Source organism: Myxine glutinosa, chromosome 1, assembly GCF_964187855.1.
Source record: "Myxine glutinosa chromosome 1, kmMyxGlut1.1, whole genome shotgun sequence".
Classification (NCBI taxonomy): domain Eukaryota; kingdom Metazoa; phylum Chordata; class Myxini; order Myxiniformes; family Myxinidae; genus Myxine; species Myxine glutinosa.
The window spans coordinates 317,629,031-317,655,496 of NC_136261.1; the positions used below are offsets into that span (position 1 = coordinate 317,629,031).

At 49.0% G+C, this 26,466-nt stretch overlaps 2 protein-coding genes across 8 annotated transcripts in view; one reads left to right on the forward strand and one right to left on the reverse strand.

Moving 5' to 3' along the window:
- Nucleotides 1-2,047, forward strand: part of NGLY1 (N-glycanase 1) — a 30,910-nt gene extending 28,863 nt beyond the window's left edge. The window contains exons 11-12 of one of the 2 annotated variants that reach the window (XM_068096351.2): nt 811-988; nt 1,171-2,047. In XM_068096351.2, the coding sequence (XP_067952452.2) occupies nt 811-988; nt 1,171-1,367 (375 nt within the window). In that variant the 3' untranslated portion in view covers nt 1,368-2,047. The remainder of the gene's footprint in view (nt 1-810; nt 989-1,170) is intronic. The other variant, XM_068096356.2, reaches the window with a different exon arrangement.
- The window catches only part of AAAS (aladin WD repeat nucleoporin), a 58,739-nt gene continuing 34,120 nt past the window's right edge, over nt 1,848-26,466 (reverse strand). For 4 of the 6 annotated variants that reach the window (XM_068096371.2, XM_068096365.2, XM_068096377.2 and 1 more), the window contains exons 11-17: nt 24,018-24,078; nt 17,288-17,378; nt 16,990-17,086; nt 12,506-12,573; nt 2,622-2,682; nt 2,440-2,524; nt 1,848-2,281 (exon numbers count right to left, since the gene is read on the reverse strand). In XM_068096371.2, the coding sequence (XP_067952472.2) occupies nt 2,156-2,281; nt 2,440-2,524; nt 2,622-2,682; nt 12,506-12,573; nt 16,990-17,086; nt 17,288-17,378; nt 24,018-24,078 (589 nt within the window). In that variant the 3' untranslated portion in view covers nt 1,848-2,155. The remainder of the gene's footprint in view (nt 2,282-2,439; nt 2,525-2,621; nt 2,683-12,505; nt 12,574-16,989; nt 17,087-17,287; nt 17,379-24,017; nt 24,079-26,466) is intronic. The other 2 variants (XM_078769344.1, XM_068096384.2) reach the window with 1 other exon arrangement.

Below are 26,466 nucleotides of genomic sequence, written 5' to 3' on the forward strand. Positions count from 1 at the left end.
AATATTTTTTTGATGTGGTGTCAAAATTAAACTTAATGTTAAACTTAATGTTGATATGGCACACTAATTAACAAGAACATTACAAACTGGCACTTCATGTCAAAAAGGTTGCCGACCCCTGCTCTGGATGAACAACCATCAGCCAATAATAAAACTGGATCGGTAGAGTGCATATCTCCATCAGGCTCAACAGTTTACCTTTGGTATCCCACTTATAGGCTGAAGATTGTAACCCAATAGCCATAGAAACCGCTTCGGCAGAAGTAATGCTCTCTATTGAGCTTGGTTCATGATCTCTCTCTCTCGCTCTGATCATTGCAACAGAACCATCTATAGAGGCCATTTTTCCCCACAGAGCAGGGGTTGGCCTTTTTCAGGCACCATGGTCCCCTTTTTGAAGCAATGTTTTATGGCCGGATGCCCTTCCTGCCCCCAACACTGTTAGTCGCCTCTTGCGACACACAGGGAATTACCAGTGAAGTGGTCCTCAATTTGCAGACCTCGGAAGGATGACAGGCTGAGTCAACCCCCCTGGCGTTAATTCAGTGATCGGCCGGGATTTGAACCCAGGATCCTCGGATCCCAAGCGAGCACCCAAACCACGAAGCCAACACCAGGCTTCTGATCATTGCAACTGCAAGTAATTTTTTTTGCAGACATCCTAGGACTGGGAAGGAACAAGTTCACTACATCTGTAACTCACTTGTCCTCCCTTCCCCGTTACCCACCGTAGAAATATGCACACAGTACAATAGCTATCACTTAAGGTAATTTTCCCAACATATTTGAACATTCTTGTCATCTTTACAGGCATATATCGCTCGCGTTGAGGGCTGTGCAAATGGCATGGTCTCGTGGAAATTTGATTTCGCTCCTGGGGGGCTAAAAGTGGGAGATCTGTCCATACGAGTGGGCAGCACCGTCTTCGAGAATGGTCAGGTTACCTGGAACCTCTCTTCTGAAACTGCTACAGTGAACATTGAAGGAGGTATACACCAAAATGAATGCCTATTGATGAATATTAATAGCAAGGGCAGTGCCAGCTCATTATAGTTTGGAGATTTAAAAAGTAGGAAGTAAGTGAAATATTTCCTTTTGAAATGTGAATGTTCTAAAAGAAGTACAAAAATCAGATAGCCACCTTTACTTAATTGTTCTCCATTGTCACAGGTGAGGTCCTTCACGTGCTGCCCGAGCTGCACGGGGCAAGTAGGCTGATTCTTCAGGCTGAACTCACGGGAGGGAAAGACACGGTCGCTTGGCAGCATGCTCAGATTTTCCGACAGAGCCTCGACGCACAGCCAGACAAGAGCCCACCATTTGAGATTATTGTCAAACTGGAACAGGGTCTGCTGGAAGGACCCTGACCATCTCCCACCATGTTTTTCTTTAATTGGCAGACATTGCCGGATTTCAAAATGCGAATCCCATCAAACTGATGGGCACACACCAACATGGGTGGCATTCATTTTTTGGGGGTGTAGCCATGCCGCCGATGCTACACCCCCTGCTCTGAGCACCCATGGAAAAGGAAACTACCCAGGTGAAGGAAATGCAACAAAACTTTTCACCCACTCAACCACCAAGCTGCCTGAGAGACGTGTGATGGAATCTGACTGGTTGGATGTTGGTGAAGTCAAAGAAAAAAGGGAAAATAATGTTCCCACAGTAATAGAAAGCATTCTTTGTCATATTATTGAAGGTTGTGTGGCTTGAACTATTAGCTCAGTGGTGGAACATATCATCTCAATAAAACTAACATTCTTCACCAAAGTATGCCCAAAATCAATCTTATGAACATACCCATATCAAATAGGTAGTTGTAATTGCTTCCATGCAGTACAATGTTGCATTTAAAATGGAGACAATACTTTTATTGCTCTTTTGAAAGAATCTTATATTTTCACAATGATAGCTTGATGCAATAACGATACACAATTTTGTTAGACACAGCAGCCAAAATTTATTTTGTGACGTCGTAGGTGTATATGTCATGATTTTATTGTCCACTAATGGTGAAAATAAATGTTTGGAAGAGGTCCTTGAATATTGAGTGGTGTTCATAAACATGTACCTTGTGTTTAATTGCAGAGCACCGATTTGGTGCAACACTCAATAGTAAAAATCGCCACCAGGTGCGGTCGCACAAAGCACTTCAAATCATCTGTGAAAAAAGGGACTGTGATCGGTTCAGCTCAGTCGCCTCCAGAGGACTCCGTGGAACTTTATGTCCAACTACAAAGGAGAAGGGGATGTGTGAAAGTCTTCCGTTGGACCATCCCTGAAGAATAATTTGAACAAGGAATTAGAAGAGACTAAGAGGAAGTTAGGATCCTTATCTCACAAAGCAATAGTTTGAGTACCATAAACTGCATTCATTTTCCAGCATTAAGACAAATCGTTCTTCAAACCCAAGTAATATGCACAATGCAGACTTACCACTGTAAGCAGTGCACCTTTGCCAAAAGTTGGAAAGAACGACATGAGTTGTGGAACCGTACCTTCTTCCCCCTGCACAAAGCCACTGCGCACAAGTAGTTACAACTCAGCTACACATTATACCTCAATGTGAATGGAATGTAAAGGGGATTTTCTGTGTTTTTTTATCTTTGAATAATTACCATGGTAGAAGTTCAAACAATGGATGTGTACGTGTCTTAAAAATGGCGATCTTGTTTTCACCTGCAGACAAGGATAGGTCCATATAATAAGGTTGGAACTATAGAATATTCACATTTGCCAACGTATAGCAATACAATAAGCCAGTCTATAAAATAAGGCAATACAAGACGACACAACAACAACGAGCATTTTAAGGCCATTTTCCCTGCTACAACGGGGGTTAGCCTTGCAAGCCCCATGACAATCTTCTCCATTTTGCCCTATTTTCTGCATCTCCCCTTGTTAACCCCCTTGCCCGCATTTCTTCTTCCACCATCTTGAACCAAGTCTGTCTCGGTCTTCCCTGTCCTCAACTTCCTTCTACATTCAATTCCATCACTCTTCTTAACCAGTCACTTTCAACCTTCCTCAACACATGACCAAACCATCTCAACCTGTTTCTCTTCACAGCATCCATCACAGGCTCTATTCCCATCATCTTTCGCAATTCATCATTTGTCTTCCTCTCTCTCAACGATACTCCACACATCCACCGAGCCATTCGCATTTCCACCCTTTCCAGCCTTCGTTGCTGCTCTACGTTCATTACCCATGTCTCGCTCCCATAAATCATAACACTTTGCTTCTGCTGTCTCAACAATGGATGGAGGTCCTCAATGCCAAACAGGAAATTAGTGCTGTCTCCCTTGACATATCACGTGCCTTCGATACGGTCTGGCACCTCGCTCTGCTCAACAAACCCTCCTCCTATGGTATCCATGGAAATCTCCACACATGGCTTGCAGACTTCCTCTCTGGTCATAGTCAACGTGTGGCCCTGAATGGATTTCTCTCATCTCCCCTTCCTGTTTTGGCTGGAGTTCCCCAAGGTAGTGTTCTGGGCCCTGTGCTTTTTCTGGACTTAATCAATGATCTCGCCGACTCTCTTGAAAATCCTCTCTATCTCTTTGCTGATGAATCCACTCTGTCGCTCCATTCCTCATCCCTCAGATCGGCAGTCTGCAGCCTCCTCACTCTCTGCAGACCTGGACAAAATCACAGACTGGTCAAACAAGTGGAACATGTCTTTAAATCCTGACAAATCTCACACTCTTACGATGTCAATCCGAAAAGACCGACTGGAAAACCCTCCCATCTTTCTCAACAATCCTCTCCAAGAAGATCTATCGCTCAAGCTTTTGGGTCTCATGATCTGCCATGATCTTTCTTGGGAAAACCACATTTCCAAGCTGGCCTCCAAAGCCAGTCGCCGACTGGGCATCCTCCGTCATGCGAAGTCCTTCCTTGGTACACCTGAGCTCCTCACCACAAACAACGCTTTCATCCGCAGCTCAATGGAATACTGTTCCCCCCTCTGGGCCGGTGCTCCTGCCTCACACCTAGCTCGGCTTCAGGCTATTGAAACCAAAGATTTCAGAATCATTGGAATCTCCTGCGATGAAGCTAACTCCGAGGGCCTTTCACTCACTCACCGCAGGCAGGTTGGTGGTCTTTGTGTCTTCTGCAGACTCCTCTCCGGCCTTGCTCCCCCAGCTCTCTCTGTGCTCTGTCCCCCAAATATTCCTACAGGTCGCACAAGATCTGCCAGCAACCCTCTTATGGTTAAACTGCCAAAATCTAGGCTCTCTGCTCACCTTCACTCTTTCATTCCCCTTTTCTCCCACCTCTGGAACAAACTCCCCCACTCCCTTCAATCCCACTCCTCCCTCCAGGTCTTTAAAACAGCCAAAACCTTGATCTTTTCGACCCCTGCTAATTCACCCCAGATCCACTTTTTTGAAATTCCAACTTCTTTACTGGAAGTCCTTGCAGTGTCCATATGTTTGAAACCTCTCCCACCTCCCCCCAAGCCCTCTCCCTCCCACAGTTCTCTCGATGGCCCTGCTCTCAGGTGTTGTTTGTGTCCTTCCCCCCCTCTCCCCGCCTTTTCTGCCACTCCCCTTGTTTTGTGTCGGTTTGACTTTTTGTGTGAAAAAGTTAATTGTTAGCTCTTTCACGAGCCTCGATGTTGTGTACGAAAAATAATAATAATAATAAAAAAACACATGCAGCATACACCTTTCCCTTCAGCTTCAACGACACTCCTCCTCGTCAGTATGCCAATCAGTTCCCGAAACTTCTTCCATGCACATCTCACTTGAGCAACCGTTGCAGAGTCTGATCCACCTTCTCCATTCAGCATGTCTCCCAGGTAGCAAAATGTTTTCACACCTTCCAGCTTCACGCTGTCTCCAAGATCCAACTCAACATTTCCTCCATCTGCAGCTCGCTTTGTGTACACCTAACACTTGACTGTAGCTGCCAAACTGGTTAATGACCCTCTCAAACCACTACATTTTTGATGAACCCCCTCAGGGCACATTGTATTTTGAATGGAATTCACTCCGACACCCTTCCTGCACACAGCACACGGTCACTTCCCAGTTCTTTCCACCTCACCACATGCTTTACCACTTGCCATCACCTTCGTTTTTCCGATATTCACCTTCAGACCTTTTGTCTCCATGCATTCCTTCCACTTGTTCATCTTCTCCTTCAGTCCATCCATACTTTCGGCAATCAACACCAGACCATCTGCATACAACAACTCCCACGGTAAACCCTCCTTTACGTTCTGAGCCAGCACCTCCATCACAGCTACAAATAGTAGTGGACTGAGTACCGAACCCTGATGCACTCCCAACTTCACCTCAAACTCACCACTATTCCTTTCCTTCGTCCTTACAGCTGTGCGCGCTCTTTCATACATTGCCATCACTACTCTGATCAACCATTTCTCCACTCCTAACTTCCTCAATGCCCATGTCACGACTTCACATGGAACCCTATCGAATGCTTTCTCCAGATCAACAAATCCAAGAAACAACTTCTTCCTCTTCTCCCTGTACTTCTCCTGCAACTGCCTTACAATAAAAAGCACGTCTGTCGTTCCTCTTCCTGGCATAAATCCAAACTGCATTTCGTCAATCTTCACTTTCTTCCTTATCCTCCTCTCCAACACCCTTTCCAATACATTCATTCCATGCTCCAATAAAACTTTATTGCTCGATACGAGCCACAGTCCAGAGGGGCACCTTTCCCCTTGTATGGAGGGATGAGGGTACTCAGTTCCCAGTCCACTGGAATGCGGCCTTTCACCACCAGATTACAGATCTCTGTCATTCTCTTCACACCCCAACTTCCCGCTGCCTTCAACATATCTCCCACAACTCCCGTCGGCCCTCCCGCTTTTCGACTCTTCATTGCTTTTATCGCTTCCTCAACTTCCTTCTCGGTTATCTTCTCTGCCGGTCCTAATATAAAACTGGGTTACTCTCCATGTTGCCATCCCATTCATTCTCTGCATTCAACAGCATTTCCATATATCTCTTCCATCTTCCTTTAATTCCATCTGGGTCCACAACGATTTGTCCCACTTCATCCTTCAAGCAACTCACCCCCATCACATCACACCTCTCTTTCGCTATCTGCTTTGCAATCCTGAATACCGCTCTCTGACCCTCTTCCAAATCCAAGCGTTCTCCGAACATTTTCCTGCATGCCTCCTGTGCCTTTGCTACCTCTTTCTTTGCAGCCTTCTTGGCTGCCTTATAACTTTCATGCTCTGCCTTTTCTGCCCACATACCCTTCGCCTTCTGCCACTCCTTGAACTTCTTCCTCTTCTCGTCAATCCCCTTTCCAACTTCATCATCCCACCACCATGTTTCCAAGTGCCTCGGTGGTCCTTTTGTCCATCCACATACCTCACCAACGGCTCCCAACAGACTATCTTTCATTGACATCCAACCACTTTCAAGCTCAACCACATCATCCTCTACCATACTCAGCCTCTCTTTTAATGCCTCCCTCACTGTCACCTCTTTCAACCTCCACACCTTCATTCTCGGTTGGTACTTCACCCGCGGAGCTCTCCTCGCACCTTTCACCCTTATGTCGCAGACAACCAAGTGGGTGCTGTGAAACAGCCTCCTCCCCCAGGATCACCTTTGTGTCCCGGAGGTGCCCCCATTCTCACCTACACACCATCAGGTAGTCAACGGTTGCCGTCGACCCACCTGACGTGTATGTAACGAGCTTATTATCCTCTTTCTGCAACTGAGTATTACAAATCAACAAATCAGCTCCATCAGCAAACTCCAAAATCCTTTCACCATCTCCATTCCTCACACCATTTCCATAACCCCCATGAACTCCCTCAAAACCGGCCATACTCCTTCCCACATGTCCATTTAGGTCTCCTCCTACCACAACAACTTCCTCATCTTTCACGTTTTCCATCAGCTTCTCTATCGCACACCAGAACTTGTCCTCCTCTTAATCGCTCCGACCAACCTGCGGAGCATATCCCGAGATGACGTTCACCAAGAGCTTTCCAATCATCATTTTCACCATCATCAACCTTTCACTCACTCTAGTCACACTCACCACACTGTCTACAAACTCCTCAGAAAACAGGACACCAACACCATGCATGCCTTCCGGGCACCCTTGCCACACAAACATGTATTTCTGTCCCTGCCTACCCTTCACCATTCTCACACCACCTCCCTTCCATCTCTTGTCCTGCACACAACATATGTCCACTCTTCTTCTGACCAATACTTCCACCACTTCTCCTGATCTCCCGGTCATTGTCCCGACATTTCATGTCTCAAACCTCAGAAACCGATCTCCACGTCGGGCATCAGACGTTTCGTCATCATAAATTGAGTGATTTCCTCCCTTGCTTTGATCAGGTTCCCCACCTCGATTTTTGACGAGAGGCAGTGAGGTCCCCCACGGGGTACTTCGGGCTGTACCCTGCCCATATGTAGTTGTAATTGTCATGGTTCCCTTTTTGAGGCAATGTTTTTATGGCCGGATGCCCTTCCTGACGCCAACCCTTTTAGTCGCCTCTTACGACACGCAGGGATACGGTGTACCTATTCTAAACCGGTGTACACACCGGGAGGAATACAAGACAATAACCCTAAAAAGTCACAGATTAGGGAACCATTTACAGATATATCGTAGGATATTGTGCCGCAGGAACATACTTGCTGTGACAAACAAAGGGTGCCAGCCACAAATCCACCCTGTCTGGGCATTGATTACATCGTCAACCAGTTTTGTGAAGTGTATCCCAGAAGGAAGAGGTTAAAGTGTCACTTCTGTCACCCACTGGCGGTGTGTGACAAAACACAACCACCCAGGGCAAATGTAGTGCTACCTGTTACACTTCTAACTGCAGTATCAGCCCAGAGGCTTTAAAAGCCTTTGTGAAGACAACACCCACCCTTTTAATTAATGGTTTATTCAATCTCCAATGATCTATTTTAATTTCTTGCCTTTTTTGATTTGCAGTTTAATGTGATTTCTGTCTGTCATATTCATCTTCAGTCCCTGGTGTTGGGCTAGCGGCTAGGGTGCCGGCTTAGGATCCTAGGATCCTGGGTTCGAATCCCGGTCAATCGCTGAATTAACACCAGGGGGGTTGACTCAGCCTGTCATCCTTCCGAGGTCGGCTAATTGAGTACCAGTTCACTGGTAATTCCCTGCTTGTCGTTAAAGGCGGCAAAAAGGGTTGGCGTCAGGAAGGGCATCCGGCCGTAAAACATTGCTTCAAAAAGGGGACCGAAAAACAACAACAACCAAACCACGGTTCCCGAAAAAGGCCAACCCCCGCTTTGCGGGGAAAAATGGCCTCTAAAGGTGGTTATATATTCATCTACAGTCCAACCTTCTGATTCAGAATATAGCTCTTCCATGATTTTCAATTCTTAAGGAATTTTCGAAATCCAAACAACAATACGCGAATCATGGACATTTATCTTTCTCCATCGACATTCATTGACCTTCACATTTTAGCCACTGGAACACACCTTGGCATTCGGTGAAAAAAATTGTCGAGATGTCACGTTGTCTGATACCATTTTACATCTTGAACTCGCCACTACCCGAGTACAGTGTCCAGGTGTCTGTTCCAGCATTGTAGACTTTGCTTATAATTTGTTCCTTTCTCAAATGTGCTTCGGCAATGTCGAGCTTGTATGATGCATTTGGTTCCACACACTCAAAAGCCTTTTCATTATAAACTAGCCGAAACCCGTGGAACATCCACGGAAGGGAGGATGTGGTGTATGGATAGAGTGTACCATTATGGATGGCATAGGGGATTTGCTTGTCCGAGTTAGAGTTAGGAAGAAAGATGAGAATGAAGAGTGCATATATGAACAACGATCGCCGACACCGGCACAAATGCATGCTCTGGATTGTCCACTCAGTGGACGGCTTGCTTTCGCCTTCGCCTGTCCAATCAGCGGACGGCTTGCTTCGCCTTCGCCCAGCAGACGCCAATACGATGGCGTCGTAAGATGGCGTCGTATCGGCAGTTAATCGGATGCTTTTGGGCCCCAACGTCGGCTAATTCAGATTTTTCGAGTATGGCTATGTGATAAAACAAAGAGCGCGGTTCGTAGATCGTAAATCCATTAGTGCCGTGGGCATCGGGTCACGGTGCGGCGTAAAAGGGATAACAAAGTCGAGTCCTCACGCTATTATTATATAGACTAGCCGAAACCCGTGGAACATCCACGGAAGGGAGGATGTGGTGTATGGATAGAGTGTACCATTATGGATGGCATAGGGGAGCGCTCATGGGATCTTCTTCTTCCGTTAAGCTCCAATTTTTTCTCTTTAAGTTAAGTCCAATCAGTCCTCTGCTCGAAGTGCTCAGGCCATGCCTTCCCGCTCTCATACTTTTATTTCCGTTCGGTGTAGAAAGAGATTGACATATCGTTCGTCTGTTTTCAGCTCGTTATCTTTAAGCTTCCTTACGTCTCGCCACCTGCTACACCTCTCTGAGTTACGAGGATTTATGCAACGCACCCCGAGTATCGCAACGTCACTCCATTTAACTTTATTAAAATGACGATAAAGACGTTTCCTTATATATCCTAATTTAAAATGTTCAAGGGAATAAAAAGACCATTTGGTTCACACCACCCATGTTCACACCACTCGACTGTCCAATCAGCGGACGGCCCGCTTCGCCTTCGCCCAGCAGACGGCAATACGATGGCGTCGTAAGATGGCGTCGTATCGGCAGTTAATCGGATGCTTTTGGGCCCCAACGTCGGCTAATTCAGATTTTTCGAGTATGTCTGTACGTGATAAACAAAGAGCGCGGTTCGTAGATCGTAAATCCATTAGTGCCGTGGGCATCGGGTCACTGGGTGCGGCGTAAAAGGGATAACAAAGTCGAGTCCTTACGCTATTATTATATAGATACTTGGCACAACAGCAATTTTTATTCTCTTAATTTTTCCAAAAGCCAATTTCTTATATGAAAAGGATTCACTGTTGACTATCCACTTAAAACCTCCTTACTTCTGTGGTTGGTTGTTGTCCAGGTCAATCACGATTCTGTTCGTGATAACTGATAACATTTCAGTAACCTCTATATTTTTGAGAGCAGACTACTTCAACAGTAATTATGTATACAGTCTGACCCTACTATTCACGGGTTCCGTGCATTCGCGGTTGATAAATTGTGACCTGTTTCTCTATTCGTGGCCATGTGTCCCACAAATTCGCGGCTTTTTTGCGGGAACAAAAAAAAAAAATTCACGAGTCGCGAGCTTGCCAGTTATAAAACCCATCCTTCACCAGCCACGCACAAGGCAGCTGTACACATTCAAAAAAAAAAAAAAAAGCCGAGCCACGAGCATGACCTGCTTCAACATTTGTGGCGCTGTGCTTTGCATTTTCATGGCTTTCCCGGCTGTATACAGTACGTATTTTGGCCGCACTATAAGCGAGCTTCGCGGGATGTCCCACCAGCTGCGCAACACGTCATTCCCCGCGAGTTGCTGTACAGAATGAAAACACTTCATCGTATCTATAGAGGTGCAAAGTTATTCGTTTTTTCCAAGATGGTGCCCATACCACGTGACCTACGACATCATAATTATCATTCAAAAATTCTACAGGTGGAGGTGCACCTACAGTGAAAATTACGTGTCAAACGAACAAACGGTTGCAGAGAAAATCATATTTATTCTGTGTGGACAAACAAACAGACAGACAAATGAAAAATCGGTCAGAGACCGAGGACTTGCCGGAATGTACTTTTTTATCGGCCATTTTGGACAAATATGGCGGTCGAACCACGTGACCGATGATGTCATCATTATTTGTTTTCTAAACTAATTTATTCCTTGATGATGCTCAATAAATTTCATCTTGATCGGATGAAGTTTTGTACTTGTCGAATTATGACATCATAATGGAGGCACCTATGACATCATTAACATATTTTATTCCCCATGGAAAGTTCTTTACAATGAGCCAAGTCTCAAATTTTTCTATTCAGCACTTTGAGATATAGAGGTGCAAAGTTTTTCCGTTTTTCCAAGATGGCGGCCGAACCACGTGACCGATGACGTCATCATTATTATTTTTTTCTCCACCAATTTATGCCGACATGGCACTCAAGAAATTGCATCTTGATCGGATGTTTTGTACTTGTTGAATTATGACGTCATAATAGAGGCACCAATGACATCATTAACATATTTTATTCCCCATGGAGAGTTCTTTGCGATGAGCAATGTCTCAATTTTTTCTATTCAGCATTTTCGGAGATATAGAGCTGCAAATTTTTTCGGTTTTTCCAAGATGGCGGCCGAACCACGTGACCGATGACGTCATCATTATTATTTTTTCCTCCACCAGTTTATGCCGTCATGTTGCTCAAAAAATTGCATCTTGATTGGATGAAGTTTTGTACTTGTCGAATTATCGAATTATGACGTCATCAAGGAGGCCTTGGGCCGAGAGAGTTAAAAATTGGGCACAGTCTATTCCAGAGCAAGACAAATATGTATGTAAAGTTTGGCGATTCTATGTGCAACGATGTAGACGTAGTACTGCGAACAAACAGACAAACCAACCGATCAACATACTTGCCGGAATCTTTTCCGGCAAGTAACAAACAAACAAACGGACTCAAATGCAATACCCCCTCCTCTGGCGAGGGTAAAAATATGAAGGAATACAATATTTGAAAATGAATGACATTAAAGAGACCGTTTGGTGCACATTGGAAAACAAGCCCCTGACCTGGGGAAAAGTGATGTTCATTCCATTGTATGGGGTTGCGGTTTCGGAATACTGAAGGTAAGGTTTTGATATGTGGTACATGACATTATAATAACACGTTGGAAGTTTTCCTTTTATTACTCTCGCCAGAGGATAGGGTATTGCATTTGAGTCCATTTGTTTGTCTGTTTTGTCCACACAGAATAAATATGATTTTCACTGCAACCGTTGGTCCGATCGACAGGACATTTTCACCATCGGTGCACCTCCTCCTGTAGAATTTTATAAATAATAATTATGCCGTCATAGATGACATGGTCCGGTCGCCATCCTGGAAAAACTGAAAAACGTTGCACCTCTATCACGGAAAGTGCTGCATAGAAAAAAATTGAGCCATGGCTCATTATAAAGAACTCTCCATGGGGAATAACATAATTATGCTAATGATGTCATAGGTGCCTCCATAATGACATCATAATTCGACAAGTACAAAACTGCATCCGATCAAGATGACGTTTCTTGAGCGTCATCCATGGATAAATTGGTGGAGAAAAAAATAATAATGATGATATCGGTCACGTGGCTCGGCCGCCATATTTGCTTTAACACAAAAGCCTTAAAAACCACTAAAAACACATCATGGCGCGGGTCTGCAATCTCTGATTGCTCTTTCTTGTTGGTTATTGCTTTCATTAGCAGCAGATGCAAAAAAAAAAAACTCAGCATGCCTTCAAAATAGTAACACTTCAACTCAAAATTGCTCTGCTCACTCCTACCTCGAATCGTATTTCGACCTGCTTACCTCTCAGCAGCACAGCAAGTCTCTCACCGGTCGAATCCCAAGTCATCATCTGCACCTCTCCTCCAACTCTTGAGATTTGGAACAAACAAAATTTAAAATAAACACCAATAAACAAACTTTGCAATGGGAATTATTGGTACCATACATAACAAGCAAAGGATGTGTTTTTTTCTAGAATAAGTGATGTTTTTAGAGAATCTACAAGGTGGAAACGTTTATAGCAATTTGAAAAAGTGGATTGATCTGATCTAAAATCTTCTCTCTCCAGTCAAGACTGGTTCTTCATATTATCAGCTCCTAACATTGACTGCTCCTATAATTTACTCTACAACTGAAATTTATCTTCTTCACAAGCTAATTCCATCCCACATTCAACATTTTGTCCATCATCTTCACCCTCTTGCCTCTCATCATTCTCTAAGACCTGGTGAGAGCTGTTCAGGTCTGTGTCCGATACACATTCCCTTTCCAGTACTGGAAACTACTCGAAAACTAGAGGTTCCAGGGAACCTGGACTCAACTGGTCTATATCAATATGGTTAGAATATGCATAATGGAACCACAAACTATTTCGTTTATATGTGCTAAAAATATATGACAAAAATTGATTTTTCAATATGGCCGCCCTGCCGCGCCCATTTTTGGGCGTGCAACGCCCAAATGAAATCCCAAACTAGTTTATGTCTTAAAGATGCTGCATAACAAGTTTCATCAACTTTAATCAATATTTGTGACTTTTAGAGTGCAGACGTCGAATTGATTACAGACGACAGACAGACAGACAGACAGACAGACAGACGACGGACACTGGGTGTTGACAAAAACTCAGCTGGACATAGTCCAGTTGAGTTTAAAAGCAGAGTTCTTGAATTATCCCTTCATTCAAAAGGCCAAGGTCTGAAATCAGTCCCTTCTAGTACCCTCCCTTCTAGTACCTTCCCATCAGCATGTTTCCTGCAGCACATGGACATTAACGTTGTTGTCATGATATTATGTGGGGTTGTACATGGGGTTGTGATGACATTAATATGTTGGCATTGACAAAAACGTTTCTTGTTCAAATGTCCCTGTGAGCAGGAGCATTAATTATCATGTAGAAATTAGATTCCTGGGTCATGTTGCTGTAAAATATCGTGTATTGATCTGCTGTCAGATTGCCATGGATACCGAAAGGTTTCAGCAATATCACCCCATCTTCATGACACTTCCACATCCAAAATTTCCAGTTTCCTGGACATAGACTGGGGCAGATTGCTCATTGCATCTTCTGCAGACCCATGCACAGCCATCATGCCTTTGAAGGAGAAACCTAGAATAGTCACTAAGCACAACACTTGCCTATTGCCTCCATGTACATCAAACGTGCTTATTTGACAAGTACAAGTGTCCTTGGATGTGTCATGGAGCAAGTCATGGACGCTGAACAGGACAACGAGCACAGATCCCTGCATCACAGAGACACCTCAAAACTGTGTTAACACCTATCCTAGAGATCCATGGAGTGCATTTGCAGTACTCTGAGCAGTTTGAAATGGATTGCATAGATGGGTCATGCGAATGTATCACTCCTGAGCTCAAGTCGTTATCTTGGGACGTACACTTCTTGGGATATTTTTTTTTTTTTTTTTTGTATACAAGATCGAGGCTCGTGAAAGAGCAAACATTAATCACACAGAAAGACAAACCGACACATAAAACATATAACATGGGGAGCGGTAGACAAGATGGGGCGAGAGGGGGAGGAACGCAAACACAACATCTGAGAGCAGGGACATCGAGAGATCTGTGGGAGGTAGAGGGCTTTGGGGGGGGGGGCATGGGAAGGGGGGGGGTGGGAGAGGTATAAAACATATGGACATTGCCGGGACTTCCAGGAAAGAAGTTGGAATTTCAAACAAGGTGGATCTGGGGTGAATTAGTGGGGGTAGAAAAGATCAAGGTTTTGGATGGGGAAAGATAAGAGATGGTGGTGAACAGCTGTTTTAAAGACCTGGAGGGAGGAGTGGGATTGAAGGGAGTGTGGGAGTTTGTTCCAGAGGCGGGAGAAAAGAGGAATGAAAGAGTGAAGGTGAGCAGAGAGCCGAGATTTCGGCAGTTTAACCATCAGAGGGTTGCTGGCAGATCTTGTGCGACCTGTAGGAATATTAGGGGGACAGAACACAGAGAGAGCTGGGGGAGCAAGGCCGGAGAGGAGTCGGTAAAAGACAGAAAGACCACCAACCTGCCTGCGGTGAGTGAGTGAGTGAAAGGCCCTTGGAGTTAGCTTCATCGCAGGAGATTCCAATGATTCTGAAAGCTTTGGTTTCAACAGCGTGAAGCTCAGGTAGGTGTGAGGCAGCAGCACCGGCCCAGAGGGGGGAACAGTATTCCATTGAGCTGCGGATGAAAGCCTTGTATGTGGTGATCATCCTTATATGTGTATGTGGTTTGTTGATCATCTGAGGTCATAAACACTTCCTCTCCTCACATTAAAGACCCTTGCAACATGGTCACTGGAATACCCTGCCTGAAGGTGTCCAATGATTGGAATCCTCAGACGTGGCATTATAATGAATTGCTGAAGAATCTATTCAGTGTGCTTTTTGTATGATCCACATGCTGTTGTCTCAGAAAGACTGTTTTGAATTTTCTCAGAATGCCTCGTGTCCCTCTAAAAACCTGAAGGTGTATTGAGCTGCACATGCTGAATGATTATTGCAGGAGGCAATTACGGTACATGGAAATTTGCAATCAGGTATTCTGCACATCCCTCATGGCAAAAAGGCATTTGGAATGAATGCTGGAACAATCCTTCAACAATTACATTCTCAACTAGAACGACACTCAGTAGAGCGTAGAGCGCCTCGTCTCGCATCGTGCGCTCACTCTGATTTCTCACTGCGTGAGAATCATCACATCGTGCGCTCACTCACATATTGCAAAAACATGACAGACACATAATTTGACCTTTGACCTTGACCTGACCTTGAACTGGGCCTCTAAAATCGGGCAGCCCCCTCAAAAGTTTTGTATGGTCCTAAAGTAGAACTGTGCCAAATTTGGTCCTTTGGGCCAGTGTGTCACGATATCACTTAAATTTGGACTTTAGCCACCCCACTACAACTCATCCATCAAGTTTAGTCATAACTCGTCCACAACTTTTTTTAAGTATCATGTTATATAATCGCTTTTCGCCCAATCTCTCAATGGTGAAAAATCACTTGAAAATTAAATAATTATCGTATCCGAATCCATATTCAGATCTTCACCAAAATCGAATCGATTAGTTCTTGTCACACACACAATCTGTCCACCAAGTTTCGTCTGAATCAGTCCATAACTTTTTGAGATATCCTACTATGTATAGTTTTTGGCCCCATCTCCCAATGGTGAAGAATCACTTTAAAAATTATACTAGCCGGAGCCGAATCCGGATCTTCACCAAAATCTAATAATTTCGTCCTCGTCACATAAACTACCTCTCTGCCAAATTTAGTCCGAATCCGTCCACAACTTTTTGATATATCTTATTCACAAACAGACAGACAGGGGTAAAAACATAACCTCCATCCACCTTTGGTGGCGGAGGTGAAAATTTAAAGCAAAAATGTATAGACGTGGACACAGACAGACAGGGGCATTGCAATAGCCTTGCAACCCCTTCAGGAAGAGACTAATGATACATTTTCGTTTTTTATGGCAGAGATTATATATCAATGATGTACCTGATTTTCTTGACAATTCACCTGTGTAGCGTATAATACATAACTCTTGTGAAAGGCCGGCTGCTACTGAATCCCTTTTGTCAGATCTGGAGAAAATAAGCGGCTGCTGGATAACTACATGGAACATGACATTCAACACGGGCAAGTCACATGCCCTGAAACCATCCCCCACAAGGATTGGAAATCAAACGATCTAATCGACCTATCTGAACAGCCTCTGGAAGAGAGAGATGCAGTCAATGGAACTCCTGGTCTCATCGTCTGCCATAACCTTTCGTGGGAGAATCGTATTACCAAACTGACATTGAAGACCAATCACCATCTTGGTATTCATTGTGAAGCTGAGGAAATCCTAAGCCACAGCGAGTTCAACACAAGTGTGCAAGGCTTTAATATGAAGCTCCATGGAGTATGGTTTTCCACTCTGGCTGGTGCTCCTGCTGACAACCTTTTCTCCTCTTGGGGCAGTTGAAAATAAGGCCTTCTGCACCATTGGAATCTCAGTACATGAGGCAGATTTCCAAGGAATGTCACTCTCCCACCAATAGCAACCTTACCCAATACACATGGAAGGCATTGCTTCTCCTGCCCTCTCCTACCTCTGCTCTCCTCAATCCATCCCAGGTTGCATGCGTTCCTCAATAAACTCACCTGCTTACCCTCCCAAATATAGAGGATGTCAATATTTTAGCAACACATTTGTAATAAATATCCCCTAAATAAATTAGTTAATCTCACATCCTATTGGCCTCTTTAAAGTTAATTTATAACATGTCTCACTTCACAGATCTTCCATCAGCAGATTCTATTTCAAATGTGGAAACGTCTGCGCAAATGGCTGCGGCTTTCGATCCGCCCACAATCCCTTGGGATTCATCTCGGGGAACAGAGAAAAAAAGGCAAAATTAAGATTGTAAAATTACCACAATGTGTGCCTCTACCTAAAAAGCCCAAAACTTTAATGAATTGTGTGGGTGTAGAACCTCTGGTGGAGGATGGGGATGAGAGTGAGGGGTGTAAGGGGGGAATCTCCCTGTAAATACATTGAGAGTTTGTTTTGTGATGCTTTGCTGCATACCTGCTCCAGTGGTAAACTTTAGGGAATAAATGACATGTTCTCCTTGAACAGCAAACAACAGAATACTGCCATCTGGACTCCAGCAGGCACTCTGCACAAACAAACATGCTAAATACAACAAAACAACAACAGGCATTTTAAGGCCATTTTCCCTACTAGAGCAGGGGGTTAGCCTTGCGGTCCCCAAGACAATCTTCTCCATTATGCCCTATTTTCTGCATCTCCCCTTGTTAACCCCCTTGCCCGCATTTCTTCTTCGACCATCTTTAGCCAAGTCTTTCTCGGTCTTCCCCGTCCTCGACTTCCTTCTACATTCATTTCCATCACTCTTCTCAACCAGTCACTTTCATCCTTCCTCAACACATGACCAAACCATCTCAAACTGTTTCTCTTCACAGCATCCATCACAGGCTCTATTCCCATCATCTTTCGCAATTCATCATTTGTCTTCCTCTCTCTCAACGATAATCCACACATCCACCGAACCATTCGCATTTCCACCTTTTCCAGCCTTCGTTGCTGCTCTACGTTCATTACCCATGTCTCGCTCCCATAAATGATAAATGATATTCTATTTTCATTTCTACTATTCCTTGGCAGGCAAAAAATGCTTTCTAACAAACCGAGGGCACCAGTTAAGTTACGGAGTAGGGAAGGCACAGGGATATCCCCAGTACATTTTTCTTTTCGCTTTTTGGCAGGTGAGGGCGGCGGGAGTGGGGGGGGGGGGGGCGTGGGAGGCAGGAGGGGTTGTAGAGCGAGGAATGAACAAACATCGACAGCACAATCACTTTTTAAACACTGCACATATACACCGTCTCCCATCATGCAAGTCGTGCCAAAGTCCATGTTAATCGATCCCAAATGCTTCTTTGTACCGAGCTAATTCCTATTTAAACCCATTTCCTTTATGCTGCCACGACCATTCCAGGGAGCCAATTCCATGCATCAACTACTCTCCAAGTTAAAGACCGCTGCCTTACTAACATCCCAACTCTCCTTTAATCTCAGGCTGTGGCCCATCGTTCTATCACTGTCCAACCCACTGAAACTTCTGAATTTGCTTGGTCTATATCCTTCATTATCTTAAACATCTCTATCGGATCCCATCAATTGTCTCCTTTCTAATGGAAAAGCGCCATCACATTCAGCAGCTCCTCGTAGCTTAGTCTATGGAAGTTAAGTCCTTCTTCACATCTGGTGACCAAACTGAACACAATATTAGGTAATAGGTCTATACCTGAACACTGCGTGGGGTAACGTGTTCTCTGAACTCTCCAGTTCAAACATGTCTTGGTTTCTGTAATTATATCAAACTCCTTGCGATATCCTTTAGCTTCAATCTCCTCCATATTATTTACAATCCTGGAGTTAGTACAGAGTATTCATTAACTTTTCCCATCCTATAATTATTTTTCCTGCCAGCCCTTAACATTCATACTATCAGTTGCAGTTCCTCCCTCTTCACCCTCTACCTAAAAAGCCCAATTACCTTTGCAAACCTTGCTGCTCCCTTTGTGTTTAGCCTTTGGCCATCCCTCTGGAAATACTTATTTTGCCTCCATTATGAATACCACTTGTACCTCAACACAAACCTTACTGCATAATACTGATATACCATTCTTCCAAACATGGTTAGACATTTATCTCAACACTCAAATTATATTACCTTTCCTATTCTCACAAGAATACGTATACAAAAACATTTCCTCAACCCTTTCCTTACAGTTGGTTACATGCTGTACCTATTTTTCTAAATCCTCCAAGTAAACATTCTCATCATTCCGACATGCACTTTCCAACCTCGACACAGTCTAGCCCTCACTCATGTCTTCCTGCCATGATCAAAAATATAAATCACGTAATTTAACCTTCAAATATCCTTTCTTTCTTTTGAAAGAGTTAAAACTCAGTGTCGACTATCCTTTCAGCATAATAAAGAATCCTATGCATTTAATTATTTCATCGCCTAACAAAACCACGTTTCTGGTTTCTCTGGCACACCCTCGCTACACCCTCACCCGGAGCCTCGGCCTCGGCACACAGTCTCGGGCGCGCCCTCGGCACACGGCCTCGGCCTCGCGCCCTCGGCACACGGCCTCGGCCTCGCGCCCTCGGCACACGGCCTCGGCCTCGCGCCCTCGGCACACAGCCTCGGCCTCGGCCTCGCGCCCTCGGCACACAGCCTCGGCCTCGGCCACGCGCCCTCGGCACACAGCCTCGGCCTCAGCCTCGGCCTCGCGCCCTCGGCACACAGCCTCGGCCTCGCGCCCTCGGCACACAGCCTCGGCCTCGCGCCCTCGGCACACAGCCTCGGCCTCGCGCCCTCGGCACACAGCCTCGGCCTCGCGCCCTCGGCACACAGCCTCGGCCTCGCGCCCTCGGCACACAGCCTCGGCCTCGCCCTCGGCACACAGCCTCGGCACACAGCCTCGGCCTCGGCCTCGCCCTCGGCACACAGCCTCGGCCTCGGCCTCAGCACACAGCCTCGGCACACAGCCTCGGCCTCGCCCTCGCCCTCGGCACACGGCCTCGGCCTCGCCCTCGGCACACGGCCTCGGCCTCGCCCTCGCCCTCGCCCTCGGCACACGGCCTCGCCCTCGGCACACGGCCTCGGCCTCGCCACACTGCCTCGCCCTCGCCCTCGGCACACTGCCTCGCCCTCGGCACACGGCCTCGCCCTCGCCCTCGGCCTCGGCACACGGCCTCGGCCTCGCCCTCGCCCTCGGCACACGGCCTCGCCCTCGGCACACGGCCTCGCCCTCGCCCTCGGCACACGGCCTCGCCCTCGGCACACGGCCTCGCCCTCGGCACACGCCCTCGCCCTCGGCACACGGCCTCGCCCTCGGCACACGGCCTCGGCCTCGCCCTCGCCCTCGGCACACGGCCTCGCCCTCGGCACACGGCCTCGCCCTCGGCACACGGCCTCGGCCTCGCCCTCGCCCTCGGCACACGGCCTCGGCCTCGGCCTCGCCCTCGGCACACGGCCTCGCCCTCGGCACACGGCCTCGCCCTCGGCACACGGCCTCGCCCTCGGCACACGGCCTCGCCCTCGGCACACGGCCTCGCCCTCGGCACACGGCCTCGCCCTCGGCACACGGCCTCGGCCTCGCCACACGGCCTCGGCCTCGCCCTCGGCACACGGCCTCGGCCTCGCCCTCGCCCTCGGCACACGGCCTCGCCCTCGCCCTCGGCACACGGCCTCGGCCTCGCCCTCGGCACACGGCCTCGCCCTCGCCCTCGGCACACGGCCTCGGCCTCGCCCTCGCCCTACGGCCTCGGCCTCGCCCTCGGCACACGGCCTCGGCCTCGCCCTCGCCCTCGGCACACGGCCTCGGCCTCGCCCTCGCCCTACGGCCTCGGCCTCGCCCTCGGCACACGGCCTCGGCCTCGCCCTCGCCCTCGGCACACGGCCTCGGCCTCGCCCTCGCCCTCGGCACACGGCCTCGGCCTCGCCCTCGCCCTCGCACTCGCCCTCGGCCTCGCACTCGCCCTCGGCCTCGCACTCGCCCTCGCACTCGGCCTCGCCCTCGGCCTCGCACTCGCCCTCGGCCTCGCACTCGGCCTCGCACTCGCCCTCGGCCTCGCACTCGCCCTCGGCCTCGCCCTCGGCCTCGCACTCGCCCTCGGCCTCGCCCTCGGCCTCGCCCTCGCACTCGCCCTCGCACTCGCCCTCGGCCTCGCCCTCGGCCTCGCCCTCGCACTCGCCCTCGCCCTCGGCACACGGCCTCGCCCTCGCCCTCGCACTCGCCCTCGCACTCGGCCTCGCCCTCGGCCTCGCCCTCGCCCTCGGCCTCGCACTCGCCCTCGCCCTCGGCCTCGCCCTCGCACTCGCCCTCGGCCTCGCACTCGGCCTCGCCCTCGGCCTCGCACTCGCCCTCGGCCTCGCCCTCGGCCTCGCCCTCGCCCTCGCACTCGGCCTCGCCCTCGGCCTCGCCCTCGCCCTCGGCCTCGCCCTCGCACTCGCCCTCGCACTCGCCCTCGCACTCGCACTCGCCCTCGGCCTCGCCCTCGGCACTCGCCCTCGCCCTCGGCCTCGCCCTCGCCCTCGCACTCGCCCTCGGCCTCGCCCTCGGCACACGGCCTCGCCCTCGCCCTCGCACTCGCCCTCGGCCTCGCACTCGCCCTCGGCCTCGCCCTCGGCCTCGCACTCGCCCTCGGCCTCGCACTCGCCCTCGCCCTCGCCCTCGGCCTCGCACTCGGCCTCGCCCTCGCACTCGGCCTCGCCCTCGCACTCGCCCTCGGCCTCGCCCTCGCACTCGCCCTCGGCCTCGCCCTCGGCACTCGCCCTCGGCCTCGCACTCGCCCTCGGCACTCGCCCTCGGCCTCGCACTCGCCCTCGGCACACAGCCTCGGTCTCGCACTCGCACTCGCCCTCGGCACACAGCCTCGGTCTCGCACTCGCCCTCGGCACACAGCCTCGGTCTCGCACTCGCACTCGCCCTCGGCACACAGCCTCGGTCTCGCACTCGCCCTCGGCACACAGCCTCGGTCTCGCACTCGCCCTCGGCACACAGCCTCGGTCTCGCACTCGCCCTCGGCACACAGCCTCGGTCTCGCACTCGCCCTCGGCACACAGCCTCGGTCTCGCACTCGCCCTCGGCACACAGCCTCGGTCTCGCACTCGCCCTCGGCACACAGCCTCGGTCTCGCACTCGCCCTCGGCACACAGCCTCGGTCTCGCACTCGCCCTCGGCACACAGCCTCGGTCTCGCACTCGCCCTCGGCACACAGCCTCGGTCTCGCACTCGCCCTCGGCACACAGCCTCGGTCTCGCACTCGCCCTCGGCACACAGCCTCGGTCTCGCACTCGCCCTCGGCACACAGCCTCGGTCTCGCACTCGCCCTCGGCACACAGCCTCGGTCTCGCACTCGCCCTCGGCACACAGCCTCGGTCTCGCACTCGCCCTCGGCACACAGCCTCGGTCTCGCACTCGCCCTCGGCACACAGCCTCGGTCTCGCACTCGCCCTCGGCACACAGCCTCGGTCTCGCACTCGCCCTCGGCACACAGCCTCGGTCTCGCACTCGCCCTCGGCACACAGCCTCGGTCTCGCACTCGCCCTCGGCACACAGCCTCGGTCTCGCACTCGCCCTCGGCACACAGCCTCGGTCTCGCACTCGCCCTCGGCACACAGCCTCGGTCTCGCACTCGCCCTCGGCACACAGCCTCGGTCTCGCACTCGCCCTCGGCACACAGCCTCGGTCTCGCACTCGCCCTCGGCACACAGCCTCGGTCTCGCACTCGCCCTCGGCACACAGCCTCGGTCTCGCACTCGCCCTCGGCACACAGCCTCGGTCTCGCACTCGCCCTCGGCACACAGCCTCGGTCTCGCACTCGCCCTCGGCACACAGCCTCGGTCTCGCACTCGCCCTCGGCACACAGCCTCGGTCTCGCACTCGCCCTCGGCACACAGCCTCGGTCTCGCACTCGCCCTCGGCACACAGCCTCGGTCTCGCACTCGCCCTCGGCACACAGCCTCGGTCTCGCACTCGCCCTCGGCACACAGCCTCGGTCTCGCACTCGCCCTCGGCACACAGCCTCGGTCTCGGCCTCGCCCTCGCAAAGTCTCGGCCTCGCCCTCGGCAAAGTCTCGGCCTCGCCCTCGGCAAAGTGTCGGCCTCGCCCTCGGCAAAGTGTCGGCCTCGCCCTCACCCTCGGCAAAGTCTCGACCTCGCCCTCATCCTCAGCAAAGTCTCGGCCTCGCCCTCATCCTCGGCAAAGTCTCGGCCTCGCCCTCACCCTCACCCTCGGCAAAGTCTCGGCCTCGCCCTCACCATCGGCAAACAGTCTCGGCCTCGCCCTCACCCTCGGCAAACAGTCTCGGCCTCGCCCTCACCCTCGGCAAACAGTCTCGGCCTCGCCCTCACCCTCGGCAAACAGTCTCGGCCTCGCCCTCACCCTCGGCAAACAGTCTCGGCCTCGCCCTCACCCTCGGCAAACAGTCTCAGCCTCGCCCTCACCGTCGGCAAACAGTCTCGGCCTCGCCCTCACCCTCGGCAAAGTCTCGGCCTCGCCCTCACCATCGGCAAACAGCCTCGGTCTCGCACTCACAGCCCCACCTTTGGCAACAGGCACAGCTCAGACTCGTCACTAAAACTGCATCAACTTTTAGAAGTGATATTGTGCCATTCCAGATTGTTTTGTTCTTCTGAACCAATCCATCAAAAATCTAGCTAATTTGTCAATTTCAATATTGGCACAACCTTTTCTTTTCCATTTCTTAAGCACATTCTGCATCAATTAAGCATTTCAGATTGAAGGCCAGGCAGCTCTATCTTGTGGATATCTTCATTCCAATCGAGTTTCAATACCTGGCACTTTTTTTTTTTTTTTTTTTTTTTAACAAGGCACATGATAATTTGCAGTGTTGGAAAACTTGCATACACAGATTTGGGAGAAACCCTTTCAAATTTGGCTGTATTGCCTCAACGACTTTGACACCAAGTACAATAAAGAAACATTACGCCCATTTACAAGAAAGCAAAGACATTAATAAAGCACCATCAACAGTAGGTGTAAACCTCATGTCACAGCATATATAAATTGGCGTAAAGCACTATAGATAGTTCAACACATGAAGCCTGGGCATTCTCTCAACAGTCTTGGCAAAATTGCTGCTGTAATTACCACTACAATGTTGTGATTGATGAATATATGACAGAAGATTTACATTTGCCACAAAAAGGAATGGGGTGGTATCAAGGGAGTATCAAGATTAAACACTTGCCTGGCAGCGACCTGAAAGTGTGGGCCAACGTTCCCAGTTCCATGTAAGTGTTTCGTACACACTGCTCATCCACGTGAGAAAGAGGAGAGGGTAACGTCCAAGTTACGGATCTGGGTGAGCAATCTCTAAGTTTTTTTTAAATGGAGAGTCTCTATGTTGAATTATTCGTGCACTTTTTCAAATGTATCAGAAACAAAATCCTCTCTGAGGATGTTTTGTTGAGTTTGGTAAATTGCAGAAGTAATGTTAAAAACCTAACCTTAATTTTTCTTTTTTGACATGGCACATAAGCAAATTCTCTCTATGTAAACATGTATCACATAGCACACCGCTTGTTGGAGTTTCACATTTTTTCTGCATGAAAACCATAGACATTATAGAAATGGGGAGAATTATCATCTAATATATAAAGAAGAAAGTTGGTGTGTTTGTTCATTTGTGCATTCGGACCCTGAAGTGCAACCAAACAGTGCAAAGTGCAAGTTGAAAGTGCAACCAAACTTTGCATGACCTCCTCTTTCATCCAGGATGGTTGAGGGCTATGTTTGAATAAAATAAAAAATAAAAATAATCACATAATTAGCCTTCAGGCCGCAATCTGGCCTTCTGCTAATACACTGCCTGCATTTTAACCCGGGAGCGATCAAATAATATTGTTATGGATCCGGGGGACGGCACTCCCGTTAGCAAGGGGGGGTTAATCCCTTTGTCCTGTTAAGCTGGCCGTCCGACCGGTCCTGGTACTTGTAACGCTCTTTTGCGGGGTGGGATTGATCAGGGTTATTGGTCCAGGGTTTATCCCGAATACCTTTATCAATCCCTCCGCAGAACAGGGAGACAAGTACCGCTCGAACCACGGACAAGATGGTATTTGCCGAGCGGTTTAGCAATCCGCGGTTCGAGCCGTTATCAAAGGACTAAACCCGATTATAAAGCGTTGGCCAAATCGTGCCACAGGTATTCAATCAGGAAAAGACTAAAGCAATCGGGGAAGAATGAAACCAAAAGTAAGAAATAACAGACATTTATTAATTATTTACAACAAACCAAAGGAACCGAAGAGGAAACGAAAGCAATTTACAGTGAAGAGGAAGAAGCAGATACACAGAGCAATTCTTAACTATACAGGCTTAACTTATCCCCAGGACAATACTACTGTGTTCAAAAAGTATCTGACCTTTATTTTTCGTGCGTAAAAAAAAAGAAGCTAGGGAGGCGTTGATTGGTGCACGTATGTAGGCGATCCTAATGCGCACGCGTGAATTTTTTCCCACCTGCAGAAGCTGTCATTCGACGGCAGACCGCCGATGAGTGAGGACATGTAAGTGAGCACCGTCGGATTTTCGTTTTTGACAAAATGACGGAAAAACTTGAACAACGCTACTGCATCAAATTTTGTGTAAAGCTTGGCGATTCCCAAGTGGAAACGATCCACAAGATTCAACACCGTTCATTCCATTATGGAGGAGGATTTGGGCTTCAGGAGAATCTCAGCGAAGTTCGTACCAAAGCTGCTAACGATTGAGCAGAAGCAACTCCGTTTGGAGATCGCACAGGACATGCTGGAGACTGTGAACAGCGATCCCAGCTTCCTCAACACAGTGATCACTGGCGATGAGTCCTGGGTTTATGGGTACGACCCAGAAACCAAGTTGCAGTCATCACAATGGAAGCATCCAACATCCCCGAGGCCAAAAAAAGCAAGGCAGGTCCGCAGCAATGTCAAAGTCATGCTGACCGTCTTCTTCGACTCCAGAGAAGACATCATGCGGAATGCGACGGACCAGCTGCGCGCCATCCCAAAAGAGGCGTTCCAGCGCTGCTTCCGACAGTGGCAGAACCGTTGGGAGAAGTGTGTGGCAGCCCAAGGGGACTACTTTGAACGAGATTATTATTAAAAAATTTTTATCTGGATGGGAGTATCTTTTATGAACAAAGGTCGGATACTTTTTGAACACACTATGTACAGATAGAACGAACACACTTACACGAATGGGAAATTGCAATGGTCGGAAATGGGTGGAAGAGGGACACGGTCCAAAGAGCCGGCAGGCATGAAGGTCCGGGGCCGGTGGCACGACGTCGAGGTCCCGCTCGAACGTCCATGCTCAGGTTCAGTGGCGAAAAGCGGCCGGCAGCTCCGTGTCTCGTTCACGCATGGATAATGTGAATATCTGCCTGGTATTGTCGCCGTCAACGGACCCAACTCTCCTGCCTCACAACTCTGCTGTGCTCATCTGTGCTCCTCTCTCATGCTCATCAGTGCTCCTCTCTCTGTCGTGCCTTCTCACCGACTCCTGAAGCAGTCCCTTCCAGTCGCTTTTATCACTCGTCTAGGAATCAAGCCGCCGGCTGCGAGGGCACGCCTACCGGGTCGCTCACCGCGGTGCTGGTTGGCTGTTAGGGCTGGCCGACCACCTCCGATCATGACGACGTGCCACGCCCGTGA